At 39.6% G+C, this 12158-nt stretch overlaps 1 protein-coding gene across 3 annotated transcripts in view; it reads left to right on the top strand.

Annotated features, from left to right (window-relative positions):
* gpt (glutamic--pyruvic transaminase) overlaps nucleotides 1-12074 on the top strand; it is a 17046-nt gene extending 4972 nt beyond the window's left edge. For 2 of the 3 annotated variants that reach the window (XM_078264064.1, XM_078264065.1), the window contains exons 2-12: nucleotides 42-228; nucleotides 3841-3930; nucleotides 4143-4251; nucleotides 4414-4547; nucleotides 6221-6464; nucleotides 7173-7252; nucleotides 7336-7472; nucleotides 7652-7826; nucleotides 8900-9055; nucleotides 10310-10422; nucleotides 11263-12074. In XM_078264064.1, the coding sequence (XP_078120190.1) occupies nucleotides 42-228; nucleotides 3841-3930; nucleotides 4143-4251; nucleotides 4414-4547; nucleotides 6221-6464; nucleotides 7173-7252; nucleotides 7336-7472; nucleotides 7652-7826; nucleotides 8900-9055; nucleotides 10310-10422; nucleotides 11263-11353 (1516 nt within the window). In that variant the 3' untranslated portion in view covers nucleotides 11354-12074. Of the gene's footprint in view, nucleotides 229-3840; nucleotides 3931-4142; nucleotides 4252-4413; nucleotides 4548-6220; nucleotides 6465-7172; nucleotides 7253-7335; nucleotides 7473-7651; nucleotides 7827-8899; nucleotides 9056-10309; nucleotides 10423-11262 lie in introns of all 3 variants that reach the window. The other variant, XM_078264063.1, reaches the window with a different exon arrangement.
* Nucleotides 12075-12158: the final 84 nt, after the last annotated feature.

Here is a 12158-nt window from a genome sequence, read left to right as displayed (position 1 = left end):
ACACTCACATCTCAAACTCTGTCGTCATCCTCTCCCGGCAGAGCTTTATCGAGTCTGAGCGCGAGTCGGCGTGGGCTCCCCAAAGAGAAGATGTCCGAGAATGGAGTGCTGTCCCGGGCCAAGGTGTTGACCATCGACACCATGAACCCCACGGTGAAGAAGGTGGAGTACGCCGTGCGTGGGCCCATCGTGCTGCGGGCTGTGGAGCTGGAGAGGGAGCTCTCTGAGGTTTGTACAGGCCGTCTGACCACTGTTCATACCAAAACAATCCTCTATGGACCACACTTTGTATCTATACTCTCTTTCAAAGCCCCACTCATCTGCTTTTTTGTCTTTCATGAAATCAATTAGGCTATAGGCTCCTTCTATCTGTCAGACTGTGGTAAAAAAGCCATTTAACTGAATTTAAAACCGAAGACAAATTGTTGTTCAGTCTGGACTTGCCATAATGGCCTTTACATGTTTCTTGGTCTTTAAAGAAAAACCTTATGATACATGGTAGCCTGTGAGTTAAGTCAGCGTCTTTTCAGGAGACATAATTGCAGAACAGCAGGTTTCCCTTCCTGGTTATACTCTCACTATTACCATCTAAACATTATCCCAAAAGAGAACTATGTGTGTTATCACTTGCTGTGCTGATTGCACACCCTCTAATCAAAGTCCATCAATTAGTCAGTATCTCCTGAGGAGCTCGCTCATGTCAGAAAGTCAGTAGACTATTATGATGTTAATGTATAACCTGTTTTTAAGCAGCTATCTCTAAATCACAGTTGCTTCTGGGAAGATCATCAGTGAGAGGTTAAGGTCCACAGTGTCACTGTCTGACCTACTATTGATGCACATACACAATGCCTCACTTTACCTCTGATATTCCTCAATGTTCAATATGTCCAACTTGGCTGATCTGTCCACGATTGTACCTTTTAACAACTGGGGAAAAAAACATAGTGTTATCTTTGTAGTGACTGGTCCCCTCAAAAGTTTAAAAATGGAGCAGAAAAATAGGCTCTCAGCTCTTGTAGCATTTTAAGTCATCTCTTCTAAATCCATTGCATTTAGTACAAGTTCCAGCTTGTTGGCATTATAAATACAGACCATTTGTGCATTTTTTTTTTTTAAAGCTATAGTCAATTCCTTCCTCTCACACAGTTTGTGGTGATGTGGCAACCAGCTGTTATTGTACAGAGTGCAGTCTGGTGTGAAAACTGTCCTATTTTGAGTGCTTTGCTCAGGAAGGGATGAGTATTGCAAACAGGTTTTTGCACAGGTGAAAGGGCTAGCAGGGACTGTAATGACAGTGGCACCAAAGATTTTATGTTTGCTGTTTGCTTTGACCAATGCTTGTCCGCAGCTGACCCCCTCTCTTTTTATAGGATACTTATTTTCTTAGAGTTTGATCAGGTGTGATCAAATTGGTATTTGCATGTTCAAAAAGCAGAATAAATTGCTGTTGGATTCAGCTTGTAAAATCTAGTCAATTACAATACCTCTTACAACTGCTAAATAACTTTTTTTGTATTCATCACATTTTTATCTAGGACAGGGGAAGCACTGCGATTTCTTTTTTTTTTCTTTTTTTTTACTGCAGACTGTCCCGCTGCCAGTCTTTTCAATAGTACAGCACCCAGCCAGAAGGGAAAAATGTACCCTAAATCATCTACAGTCCTCCCAACTTTTTGTTGTTCTTTTGTCAAAAACACGTTCCCCTTCATTTCACGAACTCCTCCTTTGTTGTTTCGATGGTGTTGCATTTCTTTGGGAAATGGGTCACAGTGCTATTCTCGCTTTCATCTATGAGCACACACACACACACACACACACACACAAACTCACACTCACACTGTGATACCCTACTCCAGTTTCCTGTACACACCTTGTTTTTTTGGAACTTTGCTCTTCATTTGCAGTAAAGTGCGGCCTTTTTCTTGTTTTATACAATATATTTATTTTGTTAGATTTTCCGAACAGGGAATGGAAACAAGACAGACTTTGAGCCATCTTTATGCACCAGTTAACAAGTGTACAAATAAAGGCTTCATATGCAGTTATTACATTGTGCTCTTCGTTTGTCCTAATGAGCTGCTAGTGAATGGGAACCTCTCTGACAGTCGCTATGGGGACAGACCATAGATGCACCAGGCTAGTTTTTTTTTAAATTTTTTTTTTTTTTTTTAATTCTTTCCACATATTCTGCCAGAATAAAAAGCAATATGCAAATCTCCTTGGGAGACAAAATAAATACTGCCTGAGCTTTACATCAAGAGCGTAGTTTTACCTTCTCTATTGTTTGCTGGACTGTTTTATCAGCGACGGCAGGCAAAAAGCACTGGCTTTTCGAGTCGGTTCTCAGGAACAGGGGTCAGTGTGTTTTTAAAAGATCCCCATAATGAATGGGCGGTACTTTTGACCTAGGGGTGTTATTCTCCCGGTATAATGTTATTGGCACAGACTGAGAGACGCCTCTAACGTGTGACCAATGAGAGAGCCGGAGACTCAAGCCTCTTAAAATCATCTGAACTGGATTGGGCAAGCCAAACAAACAGGCTGTTTTGATTTCCACAGGGTGTCAGTGTGAGGTTCCAGCTGTGGCTTTTCTGCAGTGTCATGCCGTACCTAACATCTGGTGTTAACAGCGTGTGTGTGTGTGTGTGCGTGTTTGTTTGTGCACATGTTTTCCTCCATTGCTGTTTGTCGTCTGTCAGTGGTCTCAGTTGCTCAAGAGATCATCTTTCAGAAACATTATATTATTGGCCTGGAAGGCAGTAAATGAATACCTTTTTTATTTTTGATAATATATTATCCTAATTATCTTTGACCTTGTTTACTGCTTCATGCTGTCATATGTCCAGTTCTGTTTCAGTCCACACTAAGGAGGTTTAAAGTCTCTGGGTAATGTGTGTCTCTGCGTTTGTGTGTCAGAAGGACAATGCTATCAGTACGATAAGGTAATTTGCAGGAAACAAGTCAAAACTTTGTTCCCATGTTTGTACCTACTATCTGCATCAAGGCTGTTGCAAATACACTAGTGTGTGTGTGTGTGTGTGTGTGTGTGTGTGAGAATTGCTACATACGTGTGGGCCTCTGTGTCCTTTTTAGCGCTCCATATTGGTCAAGAACTCCACAGGCTACATTTAAATGGTGCTCTCCTCCTGAAGAAGAAGAAGAAGAAGAACCACATGTATTTATTTGTTTTTATTACGGATTGATTAAATCAAATGAGAATTTACCTAAAAGTACCAACTTTTGAATTGTGCTGTAATGTACCTAAACAGTGTTTTGCTCATATAAAGGTAAACGTGCCTGTTTGGAGGCACTTTACTTTGGCCTGGATGTAGGAGTAGCAGCGAGTCTGGAGTCCAGAAAGGCTAACATTTCGGACATGATACAGAAGTGACGGTATAGCTCATAGTTAACTGAGCACCTAAGCTTGGTGGATATTTTAATTTCAACCATTTCTTTATCAACCTGCAGGAAAGTCACTGGTTCAGTCCAAGCAACAGCCAATCTAATCTATCCCACAAAGTGGTTATTAGTAAACCACCAAACCCGCTGTGCACTCAGCAGCTGCTGGGCTCTCAGCCTCTTGTGGCATGACTGTTTTATAGAAAACGAATGTATGTGTTTTAAGCCTGTGTGTGGGCGCAGTGTCAAAGGTGTTTAGGTGCAGCGGGTGTTCTCAGCCAAGCCAAACCCATCCTCTTTGACTATCCTAGTCAGCTTTGATAATGGGCAGTCACATTTCTTGTGTACAAAGTGAAGAAATTCTCTCATTGTTGTTTACACTTTTGTCCATTCTTCAGATGTATAATAATTTCTTTTTGTTGTGCTTATGCTCTGCAGGGAATGAAGAAGCCCTTTTCGGAGGTCATCAAGGCCAACATTGGTGACGCTCATGCTATGGGCCAGCAGCCAATCACTTTCTTCCGACAGGTCTGCTCCTAAACCTTACCCCTACCTCTTATCTAAATTTAGCGCCTCACTTCTGACTTGTCTGTCTCTATGAAACAGATTTCTTCCTCCTTAATGAAGTTGGTGTACTTTTTCAATCATTTGTTTTTTGTCCTGTCTTATGCAGTAATCTGTGCAGGGTTTTGCATATTGTCCCCTCCACCCTTCATCCTCACACCTCTCTTTGTTTCAAGGTCTTGGCGCTGTGCTCCTACCCCGAACTGCTGAATGACAGCACATTCCCAGAGGATGCTAAAAGTAGAGCACGCCGCATTCTGCAGTCCTGTGGAGGGAACAGTATGGGTGCGTTGGTTTTCTGCACAAGCACAATGAGCCTTGTATAACCCTAGTTGCTAATTATCACCTTTCTCTTTGTGTTAAATGCTGCTTTCTGCTGGTTTGGCTTGTTATATTAAATATTTAAGTTGTCATAGCAACTTGTATTGCCATCTAAATCTCCCTCAGGTTCCTACACGGCCAGTCAGGGCATAGACTCTGTGCGTCAGGATGTGGCCCGCTATATTGAGCGAAGAGATGGCGGTGTGCCCTGCGACCCAGATGACATTTATCTCACCACAGGGGCCAGCGACGGCATTGTGGTACAAAACGCCTCAGCTTTCAAACTGACACTGTGTCTCTATTGTACTTTTGATCATGTATTTATTTGTAAGTTAAAAGTTACCAGACGTCTCAATCATTTTGTAAGGTAACTTATTAACAACATTCAACCGACAAAACAAATGTGTTTTGGAGTGAACCCTTCATGAGTGAGGTCACTATTTTTAAAGGACACATCACACAAGCTGCAACTAGCAGGAAAATAAACGCCTGCGAGAGCAAAAGTAGCATTTATACTGTATAAGATCAACAAGAATCTACAAAGAAATTAGATCACTGATGTCTAAACATTTGTGGCTCGTGACCTTTTTAAAAGCCTGGTATAACATACTCGCAACCCCTTGTACTAGGTTGTCTATGAGTTTAAGAATGATGTTTCCTGTTCATACTGTTTCAATTTAAGTAGTTTACAGAGTCCTGATGAGTTGCAACAGAAAAATATATATATAATACACTTTTGTATAGCAGTAATGTTTTGTCTTTTCTATCTTGTCGACCATTTCCTGCAATATCCCCTTGAGGAAACCCCAAACATCATCAAACTGATTGCCTAATGTGTTCTTTAAAAAGAGAACTGACTGTATGCGGTTATGACTGTTTAATGCCAAAACATAGATGCAGAGCACTCAACACAACCTTTTCCGATCTTTAACTCAAATTTGTACGCCTATATATAAGTGTCATGCAGACAAAGCTTCAATGTACACTACTGGTCAAAAGTTTGGGGTCACTTAGAAATGTCCATTCCAGACAGAATACCAGCTGAGATCAGTTTCATTGTTTTTTTTGACCAGGAAAATCTGCAAAAGGGTTCTCGGCTGTTGTAGAAAGAAGTGGCTGAAGAAACGCTTGAAATTCCATGCTTTTTGGTCTAAACGTCATACCCAAATTAAAATCCCATATACTTTGACACTCTGGGGTGTGCCTGGTATCATTGGAAAGGTAACACTCAAGTTTTTGTTACAAGTGTCAGGGTGATTCTAGGCCTTACTGACACAGAGTTACAGAGGCTAGAATGGAGGTTTTTTATTTCCGTCCAAGTCATACATCTGTAAAATGATTCAAATACACTGCTGTAAACACATCTGACATGTGACAGACAACACAGGGCATTAGCCACATGTCTCAGCTTACTACAGAAAAAATGAAGCCAAAAGACTCAAAAATGGATTTTATATGATTTTTTTTTTCTATAGATATGTCTGCGTTTTTCTTATTTCCATTTGAAAAGTGCAAAGAAAAAAACCCCAAAAACTACAAAATACAACACTTCTCAAATACACAAACACACCCACATCAATCACCTTTCCAATGATATCAGGCACACCCCAGAGTGTCAAAGTATATGGGAGCTGTACCACTTTTAATTTGGGTATGACGTTTAGACCAAAATGCATGGATTTCAAGCGTTTCTTCAGCCACTTCTGTCTACAACAGTCGAGAACCCTTTTGCAATTATGTAAACACAATGTAATCTAAAAACTGCTGCCCTGATTAAAAAAACAATGCAGCTGATCTCAGCTGGCATTCTGTCTGGAATGGAGTGGAATGAAAACGTATAAGTGACCCTCAAACTTTTGACCGGTAGTGTATATATAATTCTAAAATATACAGCTGACATATCTTTCTTATACTCCCTACCCTGCACTTTAAGACCATGCTGAAGCTGCTGGTGTGTGGCGAGGGTGCGACCCGTACAGGCGTCATGATCTCCATACCTCAGTATCCCCTGTACTCGGCTGCGCTGGCCGAATTGGGCGCCGTGCAGATCAACTATTACCTTAATGAGGAGAAGTGCTGGAGTATGGACATCAGCGAGCTGCAGCGCGCCCTGGATGAGGCCCGGCGCCACTGCAACCCCCGAGCGCTGTGCATCATCAACCCTGGAAACCCCACCGGTAAAGCTTCCTTCATTTCTTTTTCGTCGAAGTGACTAGATTGTTAGTAGTTGTCAGTATTTCTACATATTAAATCATCTCGTTCAGCACTCTAGATAATCAAGTATAAGTTTAAGGAGATAGACAATTTAAAAGGACTTGAAAGTGTCAAATTAGGTTTCAGGTCTATTTGCATTATCTAATGTAAGTATTCTTCTTTTAAATGATTTAGCAGTTAAGCGGAAAAGTTACATTTTTCACTTTGGAAACCGTAGTTAGACAAAAAATAATTAAAACCCTCTATCCACCGAGGAAGACCGCAAGATGTGGTTAAAAGCCTTAAAAGCTTGAGTCAAGTTTTTTTTTGGGGGGTCAGTTTAGCACACAATGTAGTCAGAGACAATTTAATATTCAAGACCAATAGATTATTGGGGGCAATTCTTGGATAGTTTACAGAGATGTAGACAGGAATAAAATGTAATTGGTTGGAATCAATGGGACGTTGCTGTGTAACCTGAAACTACTAGGTCCACCAGAAGGCCCAGGAATGAAATTACTTAAAAAATTAGATCCTTTCTGCATGAGTTGCACACTTCATTTTGTATCTCTGTAACCACACATTCCATGCACTACTGAAAGAAGAGCCACTAGATGGCAGTAAAAGGACATAACTGCCTGACTAACCACCACTTCAAACCTTTCCCCTTAACTCCTCCTTCATGTTCACAGGTCAGGTTCAGAGCAGACAGTGCATTGAGGACGTAATCCGATTTGCAGCAAATGAACGTCTCCTCCTCATGGCTGATGAGGTACCGTCTGTCTGCATCTCTTTTAACATCTGCCTGCGTTATTGTTTTTCTGTACCTGGTGTCATTCTGACTTCATCTCCCAGGTGTACCAGGACAATGTGTATGCTGAAGGTTGCCAGTTCCACTCTTTTAAGAAGGTTCTGTTTGAAATGGGGCCAGAGTACTCGGATACACTGGAACTGGTATCTTTCCACTCCACCTCCAAATGTTACATGGGAGAGTAAGCAATTCTACTCTACTACATGCTGGGATAAATCTGTCAAACCTTGTAAAAATAAATGAATAAAAAAACTAGTTCTTTGCTGTTTACTGTAACTTGCTCTCATTCTGTCTCTTTTTTGTTTTCTTTCTTACATTGTTTTTTGTGTGTCGCATCCTAATGTTTTCTCTCCCTCTCAGGTGTGGCTTCCGTGGAGGCTACATGGAGATCATCAACATGGACGATGAGGTGAAGGCCCAGCTGACCAAGCTCGTGTCTGTCCGTCTGTGTCCTCCTGTTCCTGGACAGGCTCTAATGGACCTGGTGGTCAACCCCCCTCAGCCTGGGGAACCCTCGCACGACAACTTTATCAAGGTACACACTCTACAGCCCAGAAGCAGAAGGGGTTTGATTTTGATTTGATATTGATTTCTACACTGACACCAGTATCATTATTCATTCTCTTTGCAATACGCAATCAGTACACTGCTATTGTTTGTGGATTTTACCTAGTGATTTATTTTTGCTTTAATGGACTCTTTTGAGTTTTCTCTTAAGCTAATTTTAACACACTAAAAACATCTGAAATAATGTGATAATTAAGGTGCTAGTTCAACCTTTTGATAGTTTATGGCTGTTGACTTTTATAAAAATGTCTGGTACATGTTGCTACGTTAAACATGGCCTCGACTGTATGCATTTTGTTTTATCTCAAATCTCTGTAATACTGAATACAGTCAATATGCAGTATTTCCTGTTATATACCATTATATTACTGTTATAATGATTATTTTGACAGACTGACTTGTTTGTAATGTATCACAATAGTATCATATCGTGAGTTACACCATGCACAAAGCTGCTTTTGAAAAATCTTTATGACTTATGAAACCCCCTTATAAATCTTATCAAATTATCTTGTGTGTAAAAAGATGCTTTGTTTACCTCATTGCATTCATATGGTCCCTGTCTACACTTACGGTAAAATATCTGGCATGACCATTCGTCTCGTGGAGCTTACAGAAGTCTCGAAGTTTTAGCAGAAAAAAAAAAAAGGCCTGAGACACAGTTGGCCATCGCTTCACTTCCAACTAATAAAATGATCAGAATCGGAATCAGAAAAGGGTTAATTGCCACAGTAAGTTATTTGCCTTGGTAAATGGTGCATACATACACAAACAAACATATTATAAATAAGAAATAAACTATAAATACAGAAACAAATATATAAAATGGCTATTTAGCATAAGAAAAAAGAGGCTGAGGCAGGGGACAACTTAATGGTACTGAAACATAACCCTTTCCAGAATTGGTCATTTGCTTTAGGATCTAAAAAGAAGAAATATCGCCAGCGAACCGGAGAGTCTTGATAACATCTCTTTGGTTTACTTTCTTTTCTCTCTGTCCTCTCTATTCTGTGTTTCCTCTATTCTCTTTCCCACACCCAGGAGCGCACAGCTACCTTAAGTGCCTTAGCAGAGAAGGCCAAGCTCACAGAGCAGGTTCTCAATACTATTCAAGGCATCAGCTGTAATCCTGTTCAGGGCGCTATGTACTCCTTCCCTCGCATAACCATCCCCGAAAAGGCCATCCAAGAGGCCATGGTATGTCTACTCTTATAAAAGTTTCAATGATTTAAGTTTGACTGTGTGGGCGCTCCAAGGAAATTACATTGATGAGGAGTAAATGGATGTTACAGTACAAGCTTTTCTACTCATCTATCACTAATAGATTAATCATTTATTATTATTATTATTATTATTATGTTTCTCCATGGCCATAACAGCCCTCATTACTCATGTTCCACTTGTACACAAGGCCATCATCTCATACTCTACACTATGCTAGATTAAATAACTCTTTAGCCAGGTCCAGTACACTGGGCATTCACCACCCTGTTTGCTAAAGGAAACAAATGATTTCCAATAGCTTGTGGTTTCAAATCTGTCCCGAGGTTGACTGCTCAGTAGGAATTTCAGGGAGGGCTGATGAGTCGAGCCACTGAGAATCTGATTTGCCTTACAGAGGATAAGGTCAGAGTACAGCTGATTTACTGACACCTGATCAATCCCAGTGACTTGCTCACCATCTTGATCACACAGTCTTAGCATTGCTTAGTTTTTGGCTGTTATTCCCCAAAACAACGCTTAACGACAGAGCTTATTTGACTACACACAGCATTACCTTTTGGCAATTTGAATAGAACCTCTGTGCGGTTTATTGAGCTTGTTCTTGATGTCAATGCTCAGCTACGTCTAAGGCTGAGACATCTTAAAACTGATTTAAAAAAAGAAAAGGAAGCAGTTTTGCAAAAGCTTTTGATCCAGAGGAGATGAGACACTTAAGATTTATTGTACCTCAAATAGTACTCCATCTTTTTCAACCTTAAGTTATATTTGTACCACTGAAGAAAATGTTTTGAACTCTGAAGGGCACCTGTGAAGATAAAACCATGAAATTGTAGAATACAGTTCTTAACACAGTAAAAACGAATGAACTTAAAGAGCTTTTGAGGAGATTTTTTCTCAGAAATACAAGCACTGTATAATTATTTGTGATGACCCATTTTTATGTTAGAAGAACAGGAATGGACTGTTCAATTGCTCAATTGACTGTTTCTGCTTTCATTTGGTCCAATTCTGCTTTAAAAGGATACGATTTTCCACAAATAAGAAAATGTTAAGAATGTCAGTGTTGTGTTGGACATATAGCTACATTGGTCCACTACTATTGGCTGCACATCTAAAATAAAAGCTGCTACATTTTTTTTATCAAAAACTTGCTACTTGAAATAATCTCATGCCAGCAAAATATTAAGCCTCCCATGGTGCTTTAATGTGTCTTTCCCTCTCTGTTAGGACAAAGGTCAGGAGCCAGATATGTTTTACTGCATGAAGATGCTGGAGGAGACGGGGATCTGCCTCGTACCTGGAAGCGGCTTTGGTCAGACAGATGGAACGTACCACTTCAGGTACAGACCAATTATATACTGTGTATATATAAAATAAGTATATCTCTAATATATGTATCTCTTCTAGAACTGCGACTAACAATTGTTACCATTATCTGCCGATTATTTTTGGCTCGACAATTCATTTTTTGATCTTAAAAATGTCAGAAAATAATGAAAAATGCCGGTCACAGTTCCCTCGTGCCCAAGTTGATTTAAATTGCTTTATTTGTCTGACCAACAGTCCAAACCCCAAAGATATCTAGTTATTTAGTTGAGTTGTAGTCCTTAAAAAGATTACTTGATTATCAAAAGTATTCTGACGATTGATTGATTGATTGATTAATCAACTAATCGTTTCAGGTCTAGTTTCTTTTGTCACTAAAAAGTCCTTGGCCAAAGTGTCTGAGTTTGTTGTAAAATAAAAGTAAGTCACAGAGGTTAAAAAAAACCAAACAATTAATAACCTGACCATCAGTTTCTACCTATATTTTAAATTTGGATTCATGCCAACTGCATGGTTGAAATATTGCGCGTGCATCGTGGCTCTTTCTGTAAATGTCCTGTCATATCTGAATGAAGCTATAAGGAACTTTTACGTAAAAGTCACCTATAAGTCGGAATGTCAAAGAAGAACACTTGGGCAGATGGGTGAAGCCATCAATGTTACATATTCCATGTCTGAAAAGGGCTTGATGGAAGACGCTCTTTAGTTATTGAATTACTTTACAAGATGATTTCTAAGCGATTCTTCAACATCCATAATAATATTCAACTCTTAGCCAAGACATCTGCTGTTACTACATCACTCAGTTACACCATTAATGTTTGTCTTTCTTTTCTTTCCCCCCTCCCTCCCAGAATGACTATCTTGCCACCGACAGACAAGCTGACGATCCTGCTGAACAAAGTCAAGGAGTTCCACCAGAAATTCACACAGCAGTATTCTTAAATTGCCCCATATCTTCCTCTTATTACCAATGGAGGAACCCACCAACCACAACAAAAATAACTCAGCCAATCAGAATTCATCTGTCACTAATAAGTGCCTTTTCTACCTACGGCGGCTCTGGTGGTCTCTGTGATGATGCACTTGAGCCTCTACAGCTATCTCATTTGGACATTCGCAGACGGTACACAAGGCACTGTTTTGTGTTAGAAAACAAAACAAAACTGGAAACGATGAGATGTGTGGGAAGTTTGGTATGAAAATATGGTTTAAACTTTGAAGAATATATGTACTGTAGGTCTGTGTAATTGTGAATATGACAGATTGTCTACGTGAATATCAAGATGAAATAAAAAGGTACAATTTAAGAAAAAGGTGATGAAGCTTTAAATCTTTTAGAATGTGTACAACTGGTTAAAATATTACATTCCTGAAGGCAGTACAGTGACAGGGAGAACATGCAGAAAAGTCCCCATTTGCATGACGATTCAGAAAGGATTTTGGAGAATGAAAATAAATGTAACATTCAATATTATGTCTGGTTATTTTTGGAAAGAGCTATCAGATTTGTTTAGAGTTCTGACAAATGGGTCATTTTCCTTTTAACCATGAACATTTTTTCACATTTCTTCATGTCTTCATACTTTTGTCTGTCTTATATTTGAAAAGACAACTTAAAACCCTTTTTAGCCTCAGTTTATGCAATATAAACAGTGAGTAGTCATTTTACATCTCTGCATTCATTTACTGGAAGGCTAGTTCATTCGTAAAATGTTACTCATTTAAGCGAACAGGAGGGTTAAATTAA

Source organism: Sander vitreus, chromosome 12 (assembly GCF_031162955.1).
Source record: "Sander vitreus isolate 19-12246 chromosome 12, sanVit1, whole genome shotgun sequence".
NCBI classification, from domain to species: Eukaryota; Metazoa; Chordata; class Actinopteri; order Perciformes; family Percidae; genus Sander; species Sander vitreus.
Note: the sequence above shows the minus strand (reverse complement) of the source record. Positions and strands in the feature narration are given on the sequence as shown.